The sequence below is a fragment of the Gobio gobio genome, assembly GCF_949357685.1.
Source record: "Gobio gobio genome assembly, chromosome: 10".
NCBI classification, from domain to species: Eukaryota; Metazoa; Chordata; class Actinopteri; order Cypriniformes; family Gobionidae; genus Gobio; species Gobio gobio.
In genome coordinates, this window is record NC_137116.1 from 887,510 (window position 1) to 904,967 (window position 17,458).

A 17,458-nucleotide genomic window follows, 5' to 3' on the forward strand; every position below is an offset into this window, starting at 1 on the left:
ACCAGCAGATGGCGCAACGAGCATTTTTACCATTGAGGTAAGCTACCGGAAAACCAGTAGATTATAAATAAAATAATAGATATATTAAAATAAATAAAACACATATTCTGCAGGTCATAAGTGCACACATTAATATCTCATTTGTATGAAAAGAAGAAGAAGTTTTCAAGATTCTGCGGTGTGTGATAGTTTGAGGAAGTGTAGGCGCAATCACCGGTGGGTGTTTCTTGGCTCACCTGGAGTGACGTATGGCGTTGTAAAACACACGGTGTAGGTGTAGGAATGTGTTGAAGTTCAGCTAAAAATATATACTATGTTCTGGATTGGATCCGTGCAGGAAAATCTGATATCTGCTCACTTTCAAAAGCACAGCGCATGGGATATTAGCCGGGTAAGTCGTTCCAGTATTTATGAATGACCTTTAAACAGACTGAAAGTGCTGTTGTTTTGATAAATAGTCTGCCTGGGCGTGAAGTGAAGTTATATACAGTGAGTTGTTTATCATTCAGCTGACTGCGATGTGTTAAAAGATCCCCGCCGTGCCTGTATAGTTTTCTTCAACAGTTATGCTAGTTGAGATTGTCCTCTTAGACTTTTTATTACATTTTGATATTATTATATCTGTTTTGACCACAGGTGTGTCAGTAATACAGGTTACTTAATAATGTTAATCTTTACAATAAAGGTTTTTATATAAATGGTTCCTGTGAAAAGCACCTTTTGGAACTTCTGTTTTTGAGAGTGTAAATGGCAACTGAAATAATTCTGTTGCCCATGTGACATACTTGTTTGTTTAAATGCGAGGCTAATATGCAGGCTTTACAAATTTGTTCACATGATTTATGATTGTGAATAATTGCACCTGTTTCTGTGATCAAGGGACATTCCAAACAGATGTGAGACAGGGTTCCTGGAATAATAATAATTCCTCCATTATTTTTAACAGGGGAGACTTAGACTGTGAACTAAAATATACAATAATACCCACATTGGTGTGGCAAATAACTAAAAGACATGTCTATTCCATAATTATTACTCATCTTAAAATTTGATATGTCTTTCATATATTAATACATTAATATATTGGTTTCTACTTTTACAATTTTTTTTAAAGAATTAGTATTCCATAGTATCATCGATTTAATGCACTGACCCTATCGGATAAGAACAAAATTTGAACGGAATTTAGCTGGAGAACAACACTAATTTTGCAACAATGACACTGTTTTGAACTTAATTGAATAAACATTGAACTGAATAATGACACTTATGTTTAGTAGAGCTGCTTTACAGCTGAAATTGATTCAAGAATTTATGGTTTTATAACATTAACACTTATTTTCCTGCTTATTAATGTGAAGCTACTTTGAAATTATCTTTATTGTATAAAAGCACTTATTTGTATAAATGTATAAATGCTTATCACAATATAATATAAATAATGTCTCAAGTCAACTTTATTTATATAACGCTTTTTACAATACAGATTGTTTCATAGCAGTTTTACAGTGATAACAGGGTAATAATGCAACAACGTTTGTTTCGACTGTACAGCCGCTCTGGAGAAAACATTGTCATTGTGATGTCATCGTCCAGCTCAGTTCAATTATCATATAGTGTCAATGCAGGCAGATCAATAATATTGTTGAATATGTCCCCAACTAAGCAAGCCAAAGGCAACAGAGGCGACGGTGGCAAGGAACCAAAACTCCATCAGGTGACAGAATGGAGAGAAAACCCTCAGGAGAAACCAGGCTCAGTCAGGGGGCCAGTTTTCTTCTGGCCAATGAACGAACAGTGTATGATTATGATTCAGGCAACATTTCAGGTCAGAAGTCAGATTAGATTTGAACATTCAGAATATTTGTCCAGTTCCATCTGGTTGAAAGATCGGAGTCATCATGCCATGGGCTTGTTGAGGATCAGTGCCATCGTGTTGATGAGGCCTTCACAGGGAGAGTCTCAATACAAAACAATACTTTTTATTTATGTAATATTGGTTTCTTTTGTTTTCAGAGTGAAAAGCTAGACATGTTGCTGCATTAACTTTAGATGGTAATTGTATTAAACTGTAAAGCAAAGTATAGATCATAATAACTTTTCCTTTCATTTCATGGAGTACTTTGTTGAATGAAAAAGGGTTGTGAATATTTCTTTATAGGCATTAGTTGCATCAGGTTGCTTTGTTCACCTTCATTACACTTAACCTGCTCTTGACTTCTGTTCAGATCTTTTATAATGAAAAGGCTTCCACCCTTACATTTTCAAATGTCATAACCCTTAGTGAATATGTTTGACAAAGCCTAACAGTCGAGGACTCAAACCTGCTCCTGGAGACTCTCTGCCCTAAAAAGTTTATATCCAACCTGCTTCAGCTTGTGAATTTCAAGTGATCCTGAAGAGCTTGATTAGCTGGTTCATGTGTGTTTGATTGGGATTGGAGATAAACTCTGCAGGACAGTGGGTCCCCAGCAGGGATAAAGACGCTTGCTCTGTACACCAACATTCTGTCACCAATCTCTTTTGTAACAGGTTTGGGCAGTGGTCTGCTGGTGACCCCAAGCTGATGTTCTATAAGTGAAACACTTTCAACCAGCCAAACAGGAAACCAGGTAAAGGTGCCATGGCTCACAGAAAATCCGATGGCTCCGTGGGTGACCAGTCTCTTCTTGTTCCGGAGAGCTATTTCAGCTCAGTCCTTCAGTTGGACCAGCCACCAGTACGTTCGGCTTCGAGCATCGACCTGTCCAGTGTGAATTCACCAAAGGATGAGAAGAGAACAGTAGTGCTCAGCACCCAGAGTAATGCAGCTCGTAAGCTGGGCACTCAACAGCTTATTCCCAAAAACCTGGCTGTGACTAGCCGTCCAAAAAACCGCCACCACACCACCGTGGTGACCCTGCCCGTCGCCCTGCAGTCCACAGATATCTCCTGGGAGGACTATGACAGTGATGCAGCTGATGGGTTTTCGCTGAGGAGAAATCGCAGGAATCAATCGTACCGTGCTGCAGTCACCAGTTTGAATATTGATGCTTTGCCAAGCGAACTCCAAACAGAAGCGCTGACAATGGTCAGTGAAGCGAAGGCGGCCAACCAAAAACAAGCACACAAATCGGGACGCAAGGCAAGTGTCTTGCTCTAAGAATGTTATTAAACCACTAGGATGCTTTTGAATGAATGTAGTTTGTTGAATCCACAATAGGGCTTTTCACACTGCGCTTAACCCTGGGGTATCGGTCGTTCTGAAACCCTACGTTTCACACTTGTAATTTAGAAGCAGGGTTAGCATCGCTCTTTACTCTGGGGTTATGAAACCCTGCTCCGGATCTGTTAACTCTGCATTGCGGTGCCAAACTTGTACAGTGTGAAACGATGCAATGTTAGAATGTTACAGCTAGACGCTTTGCTTTGGACAGTCACGGAAACACTGCACATTGTATATAAACAGTAAATTCAGTGTTTGAAAGGAAACGTCAAATAATGATAGGAAACGCGACAATTGGAGTAAAGAGACCATTTCATTCTTACCATTATAGTCCGAAAAGTCAGGATTAACTTGATAGTAAAGCATCTATGTAAACATATTGCGTCTGTTGTTCTTCCAGTGAAATACAAATATGCAAATAAGGATGGTAAACCAGGATTTATGAATATGTACAGTGTTAAATGACAGCTTATGAATATCCAGGATTGATTTTAATCAGTGTGAAACGTGAAGCAAGATAACCCAGGATTCTGTTTACCCAGAGTTTACAATAACCCAGGGTTAACTATTTAAAGTGTGAAAAGCCCTAATCAGGTTTTTATTTTTTTAAAGCCATCTCAGTTTTATAAAAGATTATAGCAATGAAGAGTAAAGCTTTCCCATTTACAGTATGCTGTTCTATCAGTAATGCAAAAAATATTCACTATCCTCATTCAAACCATTTGAAGAGTTTTTGTAATTTCATGGAATGTTTATGTGAAATGTCATCCATTTAGATAGTATAAACTATTAATGCTAATAATTCTCAAGTTATCAAAAGAGTTTTACATTTCTAAGCATGCAGAGATCATATGTATTTATGCTGTCCTTCCTCACAGAGAACGTTGGGGAGGAACAGGAACAGGAAGCATGCTGGCTCATTTAAAGATGGTTTGTTCTTCACTTTTGTTCCCTAGACGGATACTGTACAGTGGTTCTCAACTCCGGTCCTGGGGACACACTGCTCTGCACATTTTTGTATCTTGTCTTTACTTAAAGGGTTAGTTCACCCAAAAATGAAAATTCTGTCATTAATTACTTACCCTCATGTCGTTCGACACCCGTCAGACCTCCGTTCATCTTCGGAACAGAAATGAAGATATTTTAGTTGAAATCTGATGGCTCTGAAAGGCCTCCATTGGCTCAATGGCACGTTACACTCTCAAGACCCTTAAAAGGTACTAAAGACGTCGTTACAAAGTCCATCTCACTACAGTGGTTCTAAAATAACTTTATGAATCGGCGACAATAGTTTTTGTGCGCAAAAAAAACCTAAATAACGACTTGCATAGTGATGACGATTTCAAAACATGGCCTCTTAAAGCTTCGAAGCGTTATGAATCAATGAGCCGAATGATGATTCGGATCGCGTGTCAAACCGCCAAACTGCTGAAATTTGGCGATTCAAACCGCTGAATCGACTCGCTGATTCATAACGCTTCGAAGCTTCATGAGGCCGTGTTTTGAAATCGTCATCACTATGTAAGTCGTTATTTCGTTTTTTTTTTAGATATTCAACCAAGATATTTTTTTATTTTTGTCAACCCCCCAGAGTACGTTTATCATGGAATGGATGCACTTTTTTGACCTTCAAACTTGTTGGCCCCGTTCACTGCCATTATAAAGCTTGGAAGCGTCAGGATATTTCTTATTATAACTCTGAACTCTGTGTTCACGAGAAAGAAGAAAGTCATATACACCTAGAATGGCTTGAGGGTGAGTAAATCATGGAATAACTTTCATTTTAAAGTGAACTAATCCTTTAACTACTATGTACTAACTTTTTAATTAATAATTTGATACAATGCACTTATTGTGTTCATACATGTTTTTACATTGTACTTGTATTTACGTGCAGTTTTTTTTTATATTATCTGTAATTTCAGTAATTACATCTATAATTACACTGTTGACCCTTCCCCTACCTCTTAAATCTACTTATACCACAAAACCTGTCCCTAACCGTATCCCACCTTGGTAGCAGCAAAAGTGCAATACAACATGAACACAATAAGTACATTGTGCTTATTTTTGTATGTTAGTACATAGTAGTTAAAGACACTGAATATATACAATGTGACCAGAAAGAGCTCCATGAATTGAACTGTGTGTGTCAGATAAGGGAGACGCACACAATGTGCACAGCAGTGGGTCAGCAGGAAAACTACTGTATTGTGATATTTAAGGTGATGAAGTTGTCAAACCAAAATTCTAATTTGCCTGGATGAACCTTCCTTTTCTACTTCATTTTGTGAATTCCAAGAAATTTGATTTTGGTTTGAATATAAATAACATGGGATGGAATGCTACTCCCTTAGGGATTGTTGTACAACTGTTAACGGCCAAAACTGCGTTACGTTCTTACAGTTTTTCCACAATCGCTAGGACACATTTCTCAATACTTAGGTCACTTTTTCAAAACTTTAACAGGCAGCATTATACAATGTTGTTTTATAAAGTTTCTTTACAAAACAAGAATGACACTTTGCTGTTTAGAATTCGCTGCAGTATGTCACATAGTCCATGTTTACATTACAGTACAAAATTATTCCTAAGTTTTACCCTTTTTTATAGATGATAATGAAATTGAAAGTCTAAAACCTGTGTAGGCGTTCAGCTTCATCTAATTGTTTTGATAGCATTTCATTTTTTAGATTCACAATATTTCAATATGGTATTAATGTAGAAATGTAGCAAATTGCCGTCTTATTAAATTCTGTATTATGTTTTGACTTAAGTTTAGCAGTTTTGAAAAGAGTATGTAAATGTGAGAATTGCCCTGTAGGTATATAGAGAGTTTTGCCGGTGGTTGTGTCTATGTGAGAAATGTGAATTCAGTAATATAATGTTATTTAAAAGATGAAGTCATTGAATGCATTTTTTGCCAAACCATGATAAATTATGCACAGTTAAGCCCACATAGACTGATGTTCTGCTTCACTGTGTGAAGAGTTTTGAAAAAGTGACCCAAGTAATGAGAAATGTGCCGTAGCGATTGTAAAAACCGCATATTTGTTGTGATGCATTAGATAAAATAAATAACTGGATATCAAGATATTTTCTTGAATCTGTGGTTGAAATACAGCAAGTTGTAAGTTGTACATCATCCTCTTATAGAGCCACGGTTTTACCAGGAGATAAGGGAGCGAGGTCTGAACGCCAACAACCTGAGCACAGAGGATGATGAGTTCACACCGACCGGGCCACCTGAGGAGGATCAGGGCATTGTGGTGAAGAACTACAGGGCAGCTTACATGACATGGAGTCAACTACAACAGGTGATGAGGGTCAAATCCTGTTGAAGGGTCATTCGCTTTAGATCAAACTGTGGTTGAAACAAAACAAAAAAAATGGCATGGCTGCGAAATACTGGAAGTAACACTACATTTAGAGACTTGGGACATAAATGGAAAAAAATGCATTTTATTAATTCAAAAACAATTAAGCTTATTTTTGTATAAGAGTGGCTAATAAGTACTTGTATTGTCTTATTTTAAACTTAGGTGAAGGATTTGGGCATTTTGGATACCATCTCTCCTGAAGAACGCAAAAGACAAGAAGTGAGTCTTGGCATGTTCACTGGTTTTTGTGAAGTAAAAAAAAAAGAAAAACTTTTGCGCATTTAATGTAAAAATGACAACCTATGCAATGCCATTAAAAACCAAAGTGACAAATTTCAGAGAGGAAAAAAAAAGAAGAAACTTGGAATAACTAACTGCATAAGGGTGCACATAATACTTAGTTGAAGTAACTTTGACTTTATTACAGTCTCTTTGGATAGGAGTGTATCAGCTAGGCTCATCTTGACAAGCTATTTTCTCACTCTTCTTTGCAACTGCGTTCGGTTACACTTTTTTTTAAAGGTGATGTAGTTACATTAAACTTACTAACATTTGGTTTAGGGTTAGTTAATTATGCATAATTTACTGTAATTATTATAGTAGGTTAACCCTAACCTAACCCTAACGTGTAACTGTCACCTTAAAATCTGATCTGATAAAGTGCATCTCTGCACAGCCCTGTTCAAGTCACCCCACAGATTTTCTACAGGATTCTGGTCTGGTCCCTGGCTGAGCCATTCTTAAACATTAGTATGGTATGGGTATGGTGTTGGTTTGCTGATGTGCTGTTTTGTTTTTGCGCCAAACATACCTTTTACAATTTTGGCCAAAAACATCAATCTAGGTCTCATCAGACCATACGTTTTTCTGTGGTTTTGGGAGACTGTATATACACAATATTGCCAAAAGTTTTGGGACGCCTGCCTTTACATGGACATTCTTAATCTATAGAGTTTAATATGGAGTTGGCCCACCCTTTGCAGCTACAACAACTTCAACTCTTCTGGGAAGGCTTTCCACAATGTTTAGGAGTGTGTTTATGGGATTATTCTTCTAGAAGCGCATTTGTGAGGTCAGGCACTGATGTTGTACGAGAAGGCCTGACTCGTAGTCTCCGCTCTAATTCATCCCTAAGGTGTTCTATCGGATTGAGATCAGGAACCTGTGCAGACCAGTCAAGTTCCTCCACACCAAACTAGCTCATCCATGTCTTTATGTACCTTGCTTTGTACACTGGTGCGCAGTCAAAGTTGGGAGCATGAAATTCTCCAAAATTTCTTGGTATGCTGAAGCATTAATTGTTCCTTTCACTGGAACTAAGGGGCCAAGCCCAACCCCTGAAAAACAACCCGAAACCGAACTTTTCACTTGGCACAATGCAGTCAGGCGAGTGTTCTCCTGGCAACCGCCAAACCCAGACTCGTCCATCGGATTGCCAGACAGAGAAGCGTGATTCGTCACTCCAGAGAACACATCCCCATTGCTCTAAAGTCCAGTGGGGTGTGCTTTACACCACTGCATCCAACGCTTTGCATTGTACTAGGTGATGTAAGGCTTGGATGCAGCTACTTTGACCATGGAAACCCATTCCATGAAGCTCTCTACACACTGTTCTTGAGCTAATCTGAAGGCCACCTGAAGTTTGGAGGTCTGTAGTTATTGACTCTGCAGAAAGTTGGCGACTTCTGCGCACTGTACACCTCAACATGCGCTGACGCCGCTCTGTGATTTTTACATAGCCTACCACTCTGTGGCTGAGTTGCTGTTGTTCCCAATTGCTTCCACTTTGTTATAATACCACTAAAAGTTGACCGTAAAATATTTAGTCACAAATGTACTTATTGCACAGGTGGCAACCTATCACGGTACCGAAGGGTAGCCAACTCTCACGCATCTGGCGTGAGACACACGCTTTTAGTCTGTGTCTCACAGTCTCACTCTGCCCAAGTAAATCTCATACCAAATTGCCAAACCTGCTTTTGATATGAAACAAAGTCTAAGCTTTTTTTTTTTTTTTTATTAAGGTTTAATACGAAATTCAAACAATAAATTACGTTTTGGCTTAATGTGGCATAACAGTTAAAACCAGAGCTGTTGACAACAGAGTTGCGATATGCTTTCATCTTCCGGTGGTGCTCGCGGTCACGTGGTTCATGGAGCTCTCAATATTTCTAAACAAACCAGCGCTGTCAATACATTTGAATGGCTTAAGCAGATAGACAACAGCTTCACTATACATGTATCTGCATGTTAATGTTTTTCTTGTATTTAGCCCTCAGGTATTCCTTACTAATTGGTCACACTCATACTCCTATAGTGTATGTTTTTGCAAAGTTAGATGTATCAAAATTTTGATGTTTCCTTTTGACACACCCAGTCCAGTTCAGTTCATTGAGTGCTCCACTAATGAGCTAATCGTCGTTTGAAGTCCTCAGAAAACAGGCCAGTCTAATAAAATGACAACTTGTTAGTGTATTCAAATATATTTTGGGCTAATATGTCAGACTAGCACTAGTAAATGAAGTCTTTTCATGTAGTCATCGTCAGATGGCTTTAGTATATGAGTGTACTCTCACGGCTGTGTAAATACTAAAGTTCACTTTGTGCACTCCACACAGACACACCCAGACATCTGACTCTTACCTCCTTTGTTCCACCTGCTGCCTTAAATTAGGCTGTACTGTGCATTTTCGTGGAAAAGCCATTCATTCCTATAACTTTTAGGGCACGTTTGTGCCAAGAACTTTTACTTTTCTCTTTATAAAACTTGTTTTAGTGAATAAAAGAAGGCTTTTCAGGAGAGTGAAAGAAACACTCTTATAGTTATATTAGATATAGATATGCTGTATATGATACTGATATTGTCTCAACATATGGTTTGGGTCGTCCTTCAATGTAAGTCTTTGTGATTTTGTTGTCCAGTGGGTGGAGATCATAAGTCTGGCACTTAGAAAGGCACGCTTCCCCATAGCCACATGACCTGAGCATTCAAATTCACAGCACAACTGGGGTGGAACAGGTTACATGCCAAATATGAATTTATAAATTACTAACTTTATGTGTACATTAGCACATTCTTAACTCATGTACAGCCATAGACAAGTGAGGAATGTTTTCTTCATTTCTGCCTTTAATGTGACTCAAGGACTCCAAAGAATTCCAAATATCTGATCAGTTACTGCATCTGAAATCGCATACTGCCTAGTTGGTAGTACATTTGGTTTGAAATATAGTGAATATGGATAGTATGAAGGAAATTTGGACATAGTACATCCTCCATGTCATCACTGTCACGTGACCGGCCAGAATCAGCATATGTAAATACCTATTCAGTTTTTTTAATACCTGTGTAATAAACAATTCATATTATATCTCTGTATTTGTGTAGGCCATCTTCGAAATCATCACATCAGAATTTTCCTACCAGCACAGTTTAAGCATCCTGGTGCGTCATTTTAAGGACAGTGCAGATTTGAAAAAGACCATGACAGCAACGGAACACCATCACCTGTTCTCCAACATATCTGTCATCCAGGAAGTCAGCAAACGGTATGAACATTCTCTTACCTTCTAAATTTTAATATTGATCAAATGGTACAAAGATCCTCTTATGTTCTAGATTCTAATATGGATCATGATACGACAACTGTATTTTAAGGAGTTTTACATACATACATGCATACCGATCAGGCATAACATTATGACCACTGACAGTTGAAGTGAATAACAATGCTTCTCTTAATGATTTATTATCATTTTAAGTATGACCGCTTTAGATACAAAACGATAGTGTAACATTTAATAGTGGAATTACTGGTTCAGCACCTTTCTCAGCCAGTTCTAATTTGGGTAATTTAAAAAAAACTAGATGCAGGATCATGCAGGAGTTTCTAGCAGACCTGAGTCTGCTAGAAAGCACTGCTGGACATGTTGAAACATGCTGGTTTAACTGGTTAAGCAGCTTACTGCTGCCTGGATTCATGTTTCTCAAAACAGGGCCTTTCACATATTTACAATGACACTCTATACCTGTTTCCCCATGAACTGTGTGTGTGTTCTGCTGTAAAAACTGAATGGTGTGGCTCTATAGGCTGAAGTAAAGTGGCTCTAATATACTAAAGCTTTCAAAACATGTTGTGTCATGCAGTTTGGTGTTGTTTATGAAACGAGCACCGTAAATTAGCTTGATTGTGGGAGTGATTCCTTCCAGTCAGGGAGTTGCAGTTAGGGCTAAGAAAGAACAGACTCAAAATGCAGGATGATATTAAACTTTGAGTTTGTATTACCTGAATGGTATTTGCCATATTGAAAATAGAGGTAATTTATGTGAAATGAAACCGTGTTAAGGTTAGTGACAGTCCAGAAATTATAAATACACTACATGCCTTTAACCCTGTAAAGCCTGACATATGAACGGTTATTTAACCTTTAGACAAAATAAAAGCTTTTATGGCTTATAATATAGGATGATATAGGAGAATATGGAGCTCATACTCTGGGAGGAAAAACACCTCTATTTAGAAGGCCCAAACTGAGCAAATGTATGCAATTTGGTGCAGGTGGTTATTTATATGGCCAGAAAGTAAGATGAAATAATGTTAGCTTGTAATTTAAATCAATGAAACCTTCATAATAGTACAGCAGACTACTTGCATAAAATGCACATAAATATTAGTTGTCATATATATCCCAATAATATGTCTTCTTAAAATTATTGAAATGCTTAGTCTTATGATCATCAAAGCTCTGTAGTTAATTCTTTTTTTCTTAAAATGATGACTGAGAGATGTAGAAGCCTCATAAACCTGATATTTGATACTCTCATTTTAACATGATTTTCCTAAAACAAAGTGATGTATGGATGATGTAAGCCTAACCTTGCTTCAGTCAAGTAAGTGTTCATCTTTAAATATTAAGAAAATATAAAATGTATTCTTACGTTTACTTTATAAAAGTAAAAGAAAAGAAAATAGTAAAGAATTCACAGCAAAAAGACACATTGCACCATGACCTGAATGTTTTTACAATTATACTAAAATGCTGAATTGGGAACCGCATACTAGTATACTACTCAAATTACTTTTACCACATCTTTCTATGGCGCAAATGGTAATAGTAGTATGCGGTTCTGGGGCCCGTTCTTCGTACGTTGCTTATTACATCTGAGATGATTTGACAGATCCCAGATCTTTTAATCGTGATAACTGATCTCTGGCTAATTTGGTTCTTCAAACGAATTTGCTGATTGGATTAAAATATCTGGATTAAATGATCTAAGATCACTGAGCGTTCTTGTGTTCCCTGAAGAGGGCAGATGCATCGATACTCGAAACCACGATCAGCAATGCAGCGATTGGCTGGCGTCAAAACAGCAACGTAATGAAATCATATAATTAAAAAAGCCACCTGGCAGAAAACTTGACACAATAAAAACCCCACGAATTTCTGGACCTTTATAAGGAAACAGCCAAACCACCAAACCAACATACAAGTTATTATAGATAAATTATAAATGTTTTTTTTTTTTTTTAAACATGATTACTAATTATTTATATTCACTATTTTATACAGTATTTGTACACCCCTTACATTTTTATTTCAATGTTGTAATTTAATTTTTAATTCAATTTGGAGCAGATTTGTAACGTGACAGTATTAAAGTTTCTTAAGGATCAAGATCAAATTATCTGCATCTCTTGCGCTGCATGAAGCCACTCCCATAATATCTGTGATCACTTAAATTAATGCACGGCTCATATTAACTGTACAACATGTGTGTAAACCTCCAATAAAATGATAAAGTAATTATTCCATCACAAATAAATCGCTCAATCAAATGGCTGTGTCTATATTATTATATACAACATTATAATATTATATACATTCTCATATACATATACAATATAACATTTTTATATTATTATTATTATTATTTAAAATTATTATTATTGCCCCTGGTTCAGTAATGAACTCTTGTAATAAAGTAGCAGTGGCTGGGACAGATTTTAAGTATCACCTCAAGATGCAATCTAATCCTGTTTACATGAAATAAGCCTGCTCATGAGCAGGTTTAAGCTTATGGACCGGTTACTATGACAGCAAGTCCAGGATGAGCTTCGAAGAACCAAACAATCCGAGATCATGTTAAATCGTCAACAATCAAATCCAGCTAACTGAGTTAGCGACGTACGAAGAACGGGCCCCAGAATTCAGCCAATGTTTTGAAAACAAAACGCACAGAGGATGTGTGCAGCAGGGAGTTACATTATGCTTTTGCGCCCCCTGGTGGTCTGGTTCGAGTTAGGGTTGTGCTTGGCCCCCAAGGTTTACATACTAGTATTTATTTTATTTCTATTGCCTTTTTGAAATGGGAAAAGTTCAATTTCTATTTTTTATTTACTTTTATTCAAAAATGTGTTATTATCTAGACATGGTTTGCAACACATGTATATATACTCTCTACACCATATGTAATGTTTCTTAGGTTTTTTGAAGATCTGGACAAGCGTCACCAAAAGTACCCTGTGATTCAGGACATCAGTGATATAGTGCAGAATCATGCAACTCACCACTTTGAGCCGTACATTGTGTACTGTTCCAATGAGACCTTCCAGCAGAGAACGCTCCAGAAACTACTGTAAGCGCCAATACACTGTAAAAATGCACCAATATACACAGTACAATATAAAATAAAGAAAAGATGCTAACAAAGTAGTAGTATAGATTGGACAATAGCATTTAATAGGAATTCATTGTGGCATGTGATGTATTTTTGTGTTTTAGGTCAAGCAACAATGCGTTTCGAGAGACTTTAAAGCTGATTGAAGGCAGTGAAGAGTGTGGAGGTTTGCCTATGATCTCCTTCCTCATCTTACCCATGCAGAGAGTTACCCGTCTGCCACTTCTTATGGACGTAAGAGACACATTCCTCCTGTTACCAACAGCTTTATATTAAGCATCTAAGGCACGAGGGCCTAGACCTGCATCTAGAGATCTGCCTTCCTACTCCCTACTTGCTCTTATTCTCTCTATTTCACTTTGCAAACAGTCAAAAGCCTATTTTATGGCTAGTAAACAAACTAAAGTGCAATTCGATTGCATTATTGCAGTTAGTCTTATGGAATGCACTACTGCTCAAAAGTTATAAATAAGATATTTCATGGGTTTCACTTTATTTGGTAACGCTTTATTTTACAGTGTCCTTGTTACATATGTTGCATGTACTTACCATATAATAACAGTAAATTATGCATAATTACATGCAACCAAACCCTAATCCTACCCTAACTATATAGTTAGTACAATTTGTTTGATTAATATTACTCAGTACTTAAATATATAATTAAACTGTAGCAATGACACCTTAAAAAAAGTGTAACCTATTTGGTAACACTTTATTTCGTAACCCTTTATTTTAAGGTGATGTAGTTACATTGTATTACTCAAGTAAGTACTGAGTAATATTAACTACATTTACTTACTTACTATAGAGTTACGGTTTGGGTTTGGTTTAGGTTAGCTAGTAATTATCCATAATTTACTGTTATTACTACAGTAACTACATGTAGTTATGTGTAACTATGTCACCTTAAAATATATTCAAATGGAAAACAGTTCTTTTAAATTGTATTAAATTCATTTTAGGATGTAATTTATTCCTGTGATGGCAGATAATTTTCAGCAGCGATTACTCCAGTCGTCAGTGTCACATGATCCTTCAAAACCCTTCTAATATGCTTTTTTCTGCTCAAGATAAATTTATTTTGTATTATTCAACAGGTGCTTAATATTTTTAGAGGGAATGTGCTGCACTACCAATCAAAAGATCATGAATTTTCTATTCATCAAAAAAATCATGAAAAAAAAGTTTCACAGTTTTCCCAAAAGTATTAAGCAAGACAAAAAGTTTTAAACATTGAAAAAATAATAAGAACCATTTTTAATAGTTGCGCACCAGTAATAATTGATACTAATAACTGAGCACCAAATCAGCATTAGAATGATTTCCATCACTTGAATAAATTCTTTTTTTATTTTTTTATCAGTAACATTTTCACAATATTACATAATATTACTGTTTTTACTATGTTTAATCAAATAAATGTAGCCTTGTTGAGCAATTAAAAAACAATTTTATTTTAATTATTCCAAACTTAATTTACATAGACATGGTTTTATGAATGATTTGTTTGTTGTTAGGTGTGTAATGAATGCGTTATGTATTTTATCATTCGCGTGCCTCCACAGAGAATGATCTTGTCAGAAAATACACTGGTGGTGTTCATGTGCACTCAACTTGAAAGCAGATGATTTGAAAGCCTCAAAACACACTGCAGCAAACCTACTTGTAGTTTTCAAGTGAGCCAGAAGACCCTCAGAACTTGTATTGAACTTATGTTCTGTTGTGTTTGTCTTCCCATATCTACACAGACCATCTGTCAAAAAACCTCAGACAAGAAAGCTGAATACTATTTTTCCCGATCGGCTTTAAAAGCTATCAGTAAGGTATGGTGCTACTCTCTATCCATCAACTAAGTATGTGAAAAACTACACCTTTTCAAAATGTACTGGGTGTCTGGATGGCTACTTGACAAGAGGAAAAGTAACTTGGTTTACGTAAAAGTTACGTCCACAAGATAAATAACCGAAACCATATTGTTGTATAAAACACTTGTTTTTCTAAAACATCTCAGTGGGTAACAGATATGCTATTGTTCACAAGTTACACAAGTGTGTTTACAGCTTACTTATTATATTACTTACATTTTATAATAAAGTTGGCAGTCACTGTTGCACTTCCAGTTGTTTAAAAATATGACCATGCTCTTAAGTGTTTCTCAGAAATGTTTTAGTTGTACTGTACTGAAGCAGTTTTTCACAGTTAACTTATGCCATTCTCAACCATTTCTTCTCTTTACTCCTGTCAGTTGGTGAAGAACTGTAATGATGGAGCGCGGAGGATGGAGCGGACGGAGCAGATGTACACCATCCAGAAACAGATGGAGTTTGGCAAAATTAAGGTACGTTTGTGCAGGTGGTTGATAAAGGACTTCAGTTACTTTTAAAAGTAAACTGACACATTTAAAGAAAGCATTTTACTTTTCTGACCCAGTTTTTAGACCTAGAGTGCTGCAGTAATGCATCACCCTCTTTTTCTTTCGTCAAAAGCCCAGTTTTCCATTGGCTTTTGAATTATTGCAGAAAATAAAGTCTGTGATAACAAAAGCTTATGATTCTTACATGTTTTGTTCATCTTGATAATCATCACAAATGAATTTTGAAATGGAAATACAATCGTTAGAAGTCAAAAGCAAACAAACTATAACTACACCACGGTCACATGACTTCCACGTCAGTGGTTCGAGTTACAATAGTTTGCAAGAGAGCGATTTATAAACACAATAAGGCTGTAAGTAGATGAGTTGACCTTTTTAGCTGATGACGTTTAATGTCGCCAACATCCTCTGTAGTCCCATTTAGCAACTTTTTAGCAACCACCTTTTACAAGACACGTAAAAGCTTATAAAATACATAAGTGATACCCTCTTGTAATTTTTTTTATTGTAGAATAAAACATGAATGTATCTTGAGCTTGTGTAAACCACAGACCATGTTTCAACCTCTGTGGTGAAAATCAAGTTTTTAATGTTGTTTATATGTCCAAGTGGTGTTTTTAATATGTTTTAAGACAAACCATCTGCAAATTCATAAGTCAACACCATTGCTGAGTATTTTCTCCTTAAAACTGCAGTGGACTAAAGACAGTCTCAAATGCGGTTTGAAATGGTCTCTACGTCACAAACTACCTTGTAACCAATCACGTCAACGCGCAGGACGGGCTGTAGCATATCATTAACTATTCTCTGAAGCAGGGGATTCTCAAAAGAAGCCATGTTATCCCGGTATATTAATTCAGCAATATAGCAGGTGAATTATGTATGTACACCGATCAGGCATAACATTATGACCACCTTCCTAATATAGTGTTGGTCCCCCTTTTTCTGCCAAAACAGCCCTGACCCATCGAGGCATGGATTCCACTAGACCCCTGAAGGTGTACTGTGGTATCTGGCACCAAGATGGTAGCAGAAGATCCTTTAAGTCCTGTAAGTTGCGAGGTGGGGCCTTCATGGATAGGACTTATTTGTTCAGCACATCCCACAGATGCTTGATTGGATTGAGATCTGGGGAATTTGGAGGCCAAGTCAACACCTCAAACTCGTTGTTGTGCTCCTCAAACCATTCCTGAACCATTTATGCTTTGTGGCAGGGCACATTATCCTGCTGAAAGAGGCCACAGTCACCAGGGAATACCGTTTCCATGAAAGGGTCTGTGGTCTGTGACTGCAACAATGCTTAGGTAGGTGGTACGTGTCAAAGTAACATCCACATGGACATCCCAGCAGAACATTGCCCATCACACTGCCTCTGCCGGCTTGCCTTCTTCCCATAGTGCATCCTGGTGCCATGTGTTCCCCAGGTAAGCGACGCACACGCACCTGGCCATCCACGTGATGTAAAAGAAAACATAAATGAATCCGACCCGGCCACCTTCTTCCATTGCCCCATGGTCCAGTTCTGATGTTCACCAGCCCACTTTTGGTGCTTTCGGTGATAGACAGGGGTCAGCATGGGCACCCTGACTGGTCTGCGGCTATGCAGCCCCATACGCAACAAACTGCGATGCACTGTGTATTTGGACACCTTTCTATCTGAACCAGAATTAACTACTTGAGCAATTTGAGCCACAGTAGCTATAATGTTATGCCTGATTGATGTATATTGCAATGTTATGATGAACTATCCCTTTCTCCAATGACATTCTAAGTTGTTCAAAGCGTTTCTAAGGATACTGATTTTTAGAAGGCTGACT

At 37.3% G+C, this 17,458-nt stretch overlaps 1 protein-coding gene across 3 annotated transcripts in view; it reads left to right on the forward strand.

Moving 5' to 3' along the window:
- The window catches only part of arhgef16 (Rho guanine nucleotide exchange factor (GEF) 16), a 22,779-nt gene continuing 5,321 nt past the window's right edge, over window positions 1-17,458 (forward strand). Inside the window, exons 1-11 of one of the 3 annotated variants that reach the window (XM_079827628.1) lie at window positions 266-391; window positions 2,533-3,124; window positions 4,084-4,422; window positions 4,797-4,960; window positions 6,362-6,522; window positions 6,748-6,804; window positions 9,974-10,134; window positions 13,070-13,222; window positions 13,369-13,498; window positions 15,016-15,090; window positions 15,513-15,605. In XM_079827628.1, coding sequence (XP_079683754.1) covers window positions 4,391-4,422; window positions 4,797-4,960; window positions 6,362-6,522; window positions 6,748-6,804; window positions 9,974-10,134; window positions 13,070-13,222; window positions 13,369-13,498; window positions 15,016-15,090; window positions 15,513-15,605 — 1,026 coding nt within the window. In that variant the 5' untranslated portion in view covers window positions 266-391; window positions 2,533-3,124; window positions 4,084-4,390. Of the gene's footprint in view, window positions 38-238; window positions 392-2,532; window positions 3,125-4,083; window positions 4,423-4,796; window positions 4,961-6,361; window positions 6,523-6,747; window positions 6,805-9,973; window positions 10,135-13,069; window positions 13,223-13,368; window positions 13,499-15,015; window positions 15,091-15,512; window positions 15,606-17,458 lie in introns of those variants that run through there. The other 2 variants (XM_079827627.1, XM_079827626.1) reach the window with 2 other exon arrangements.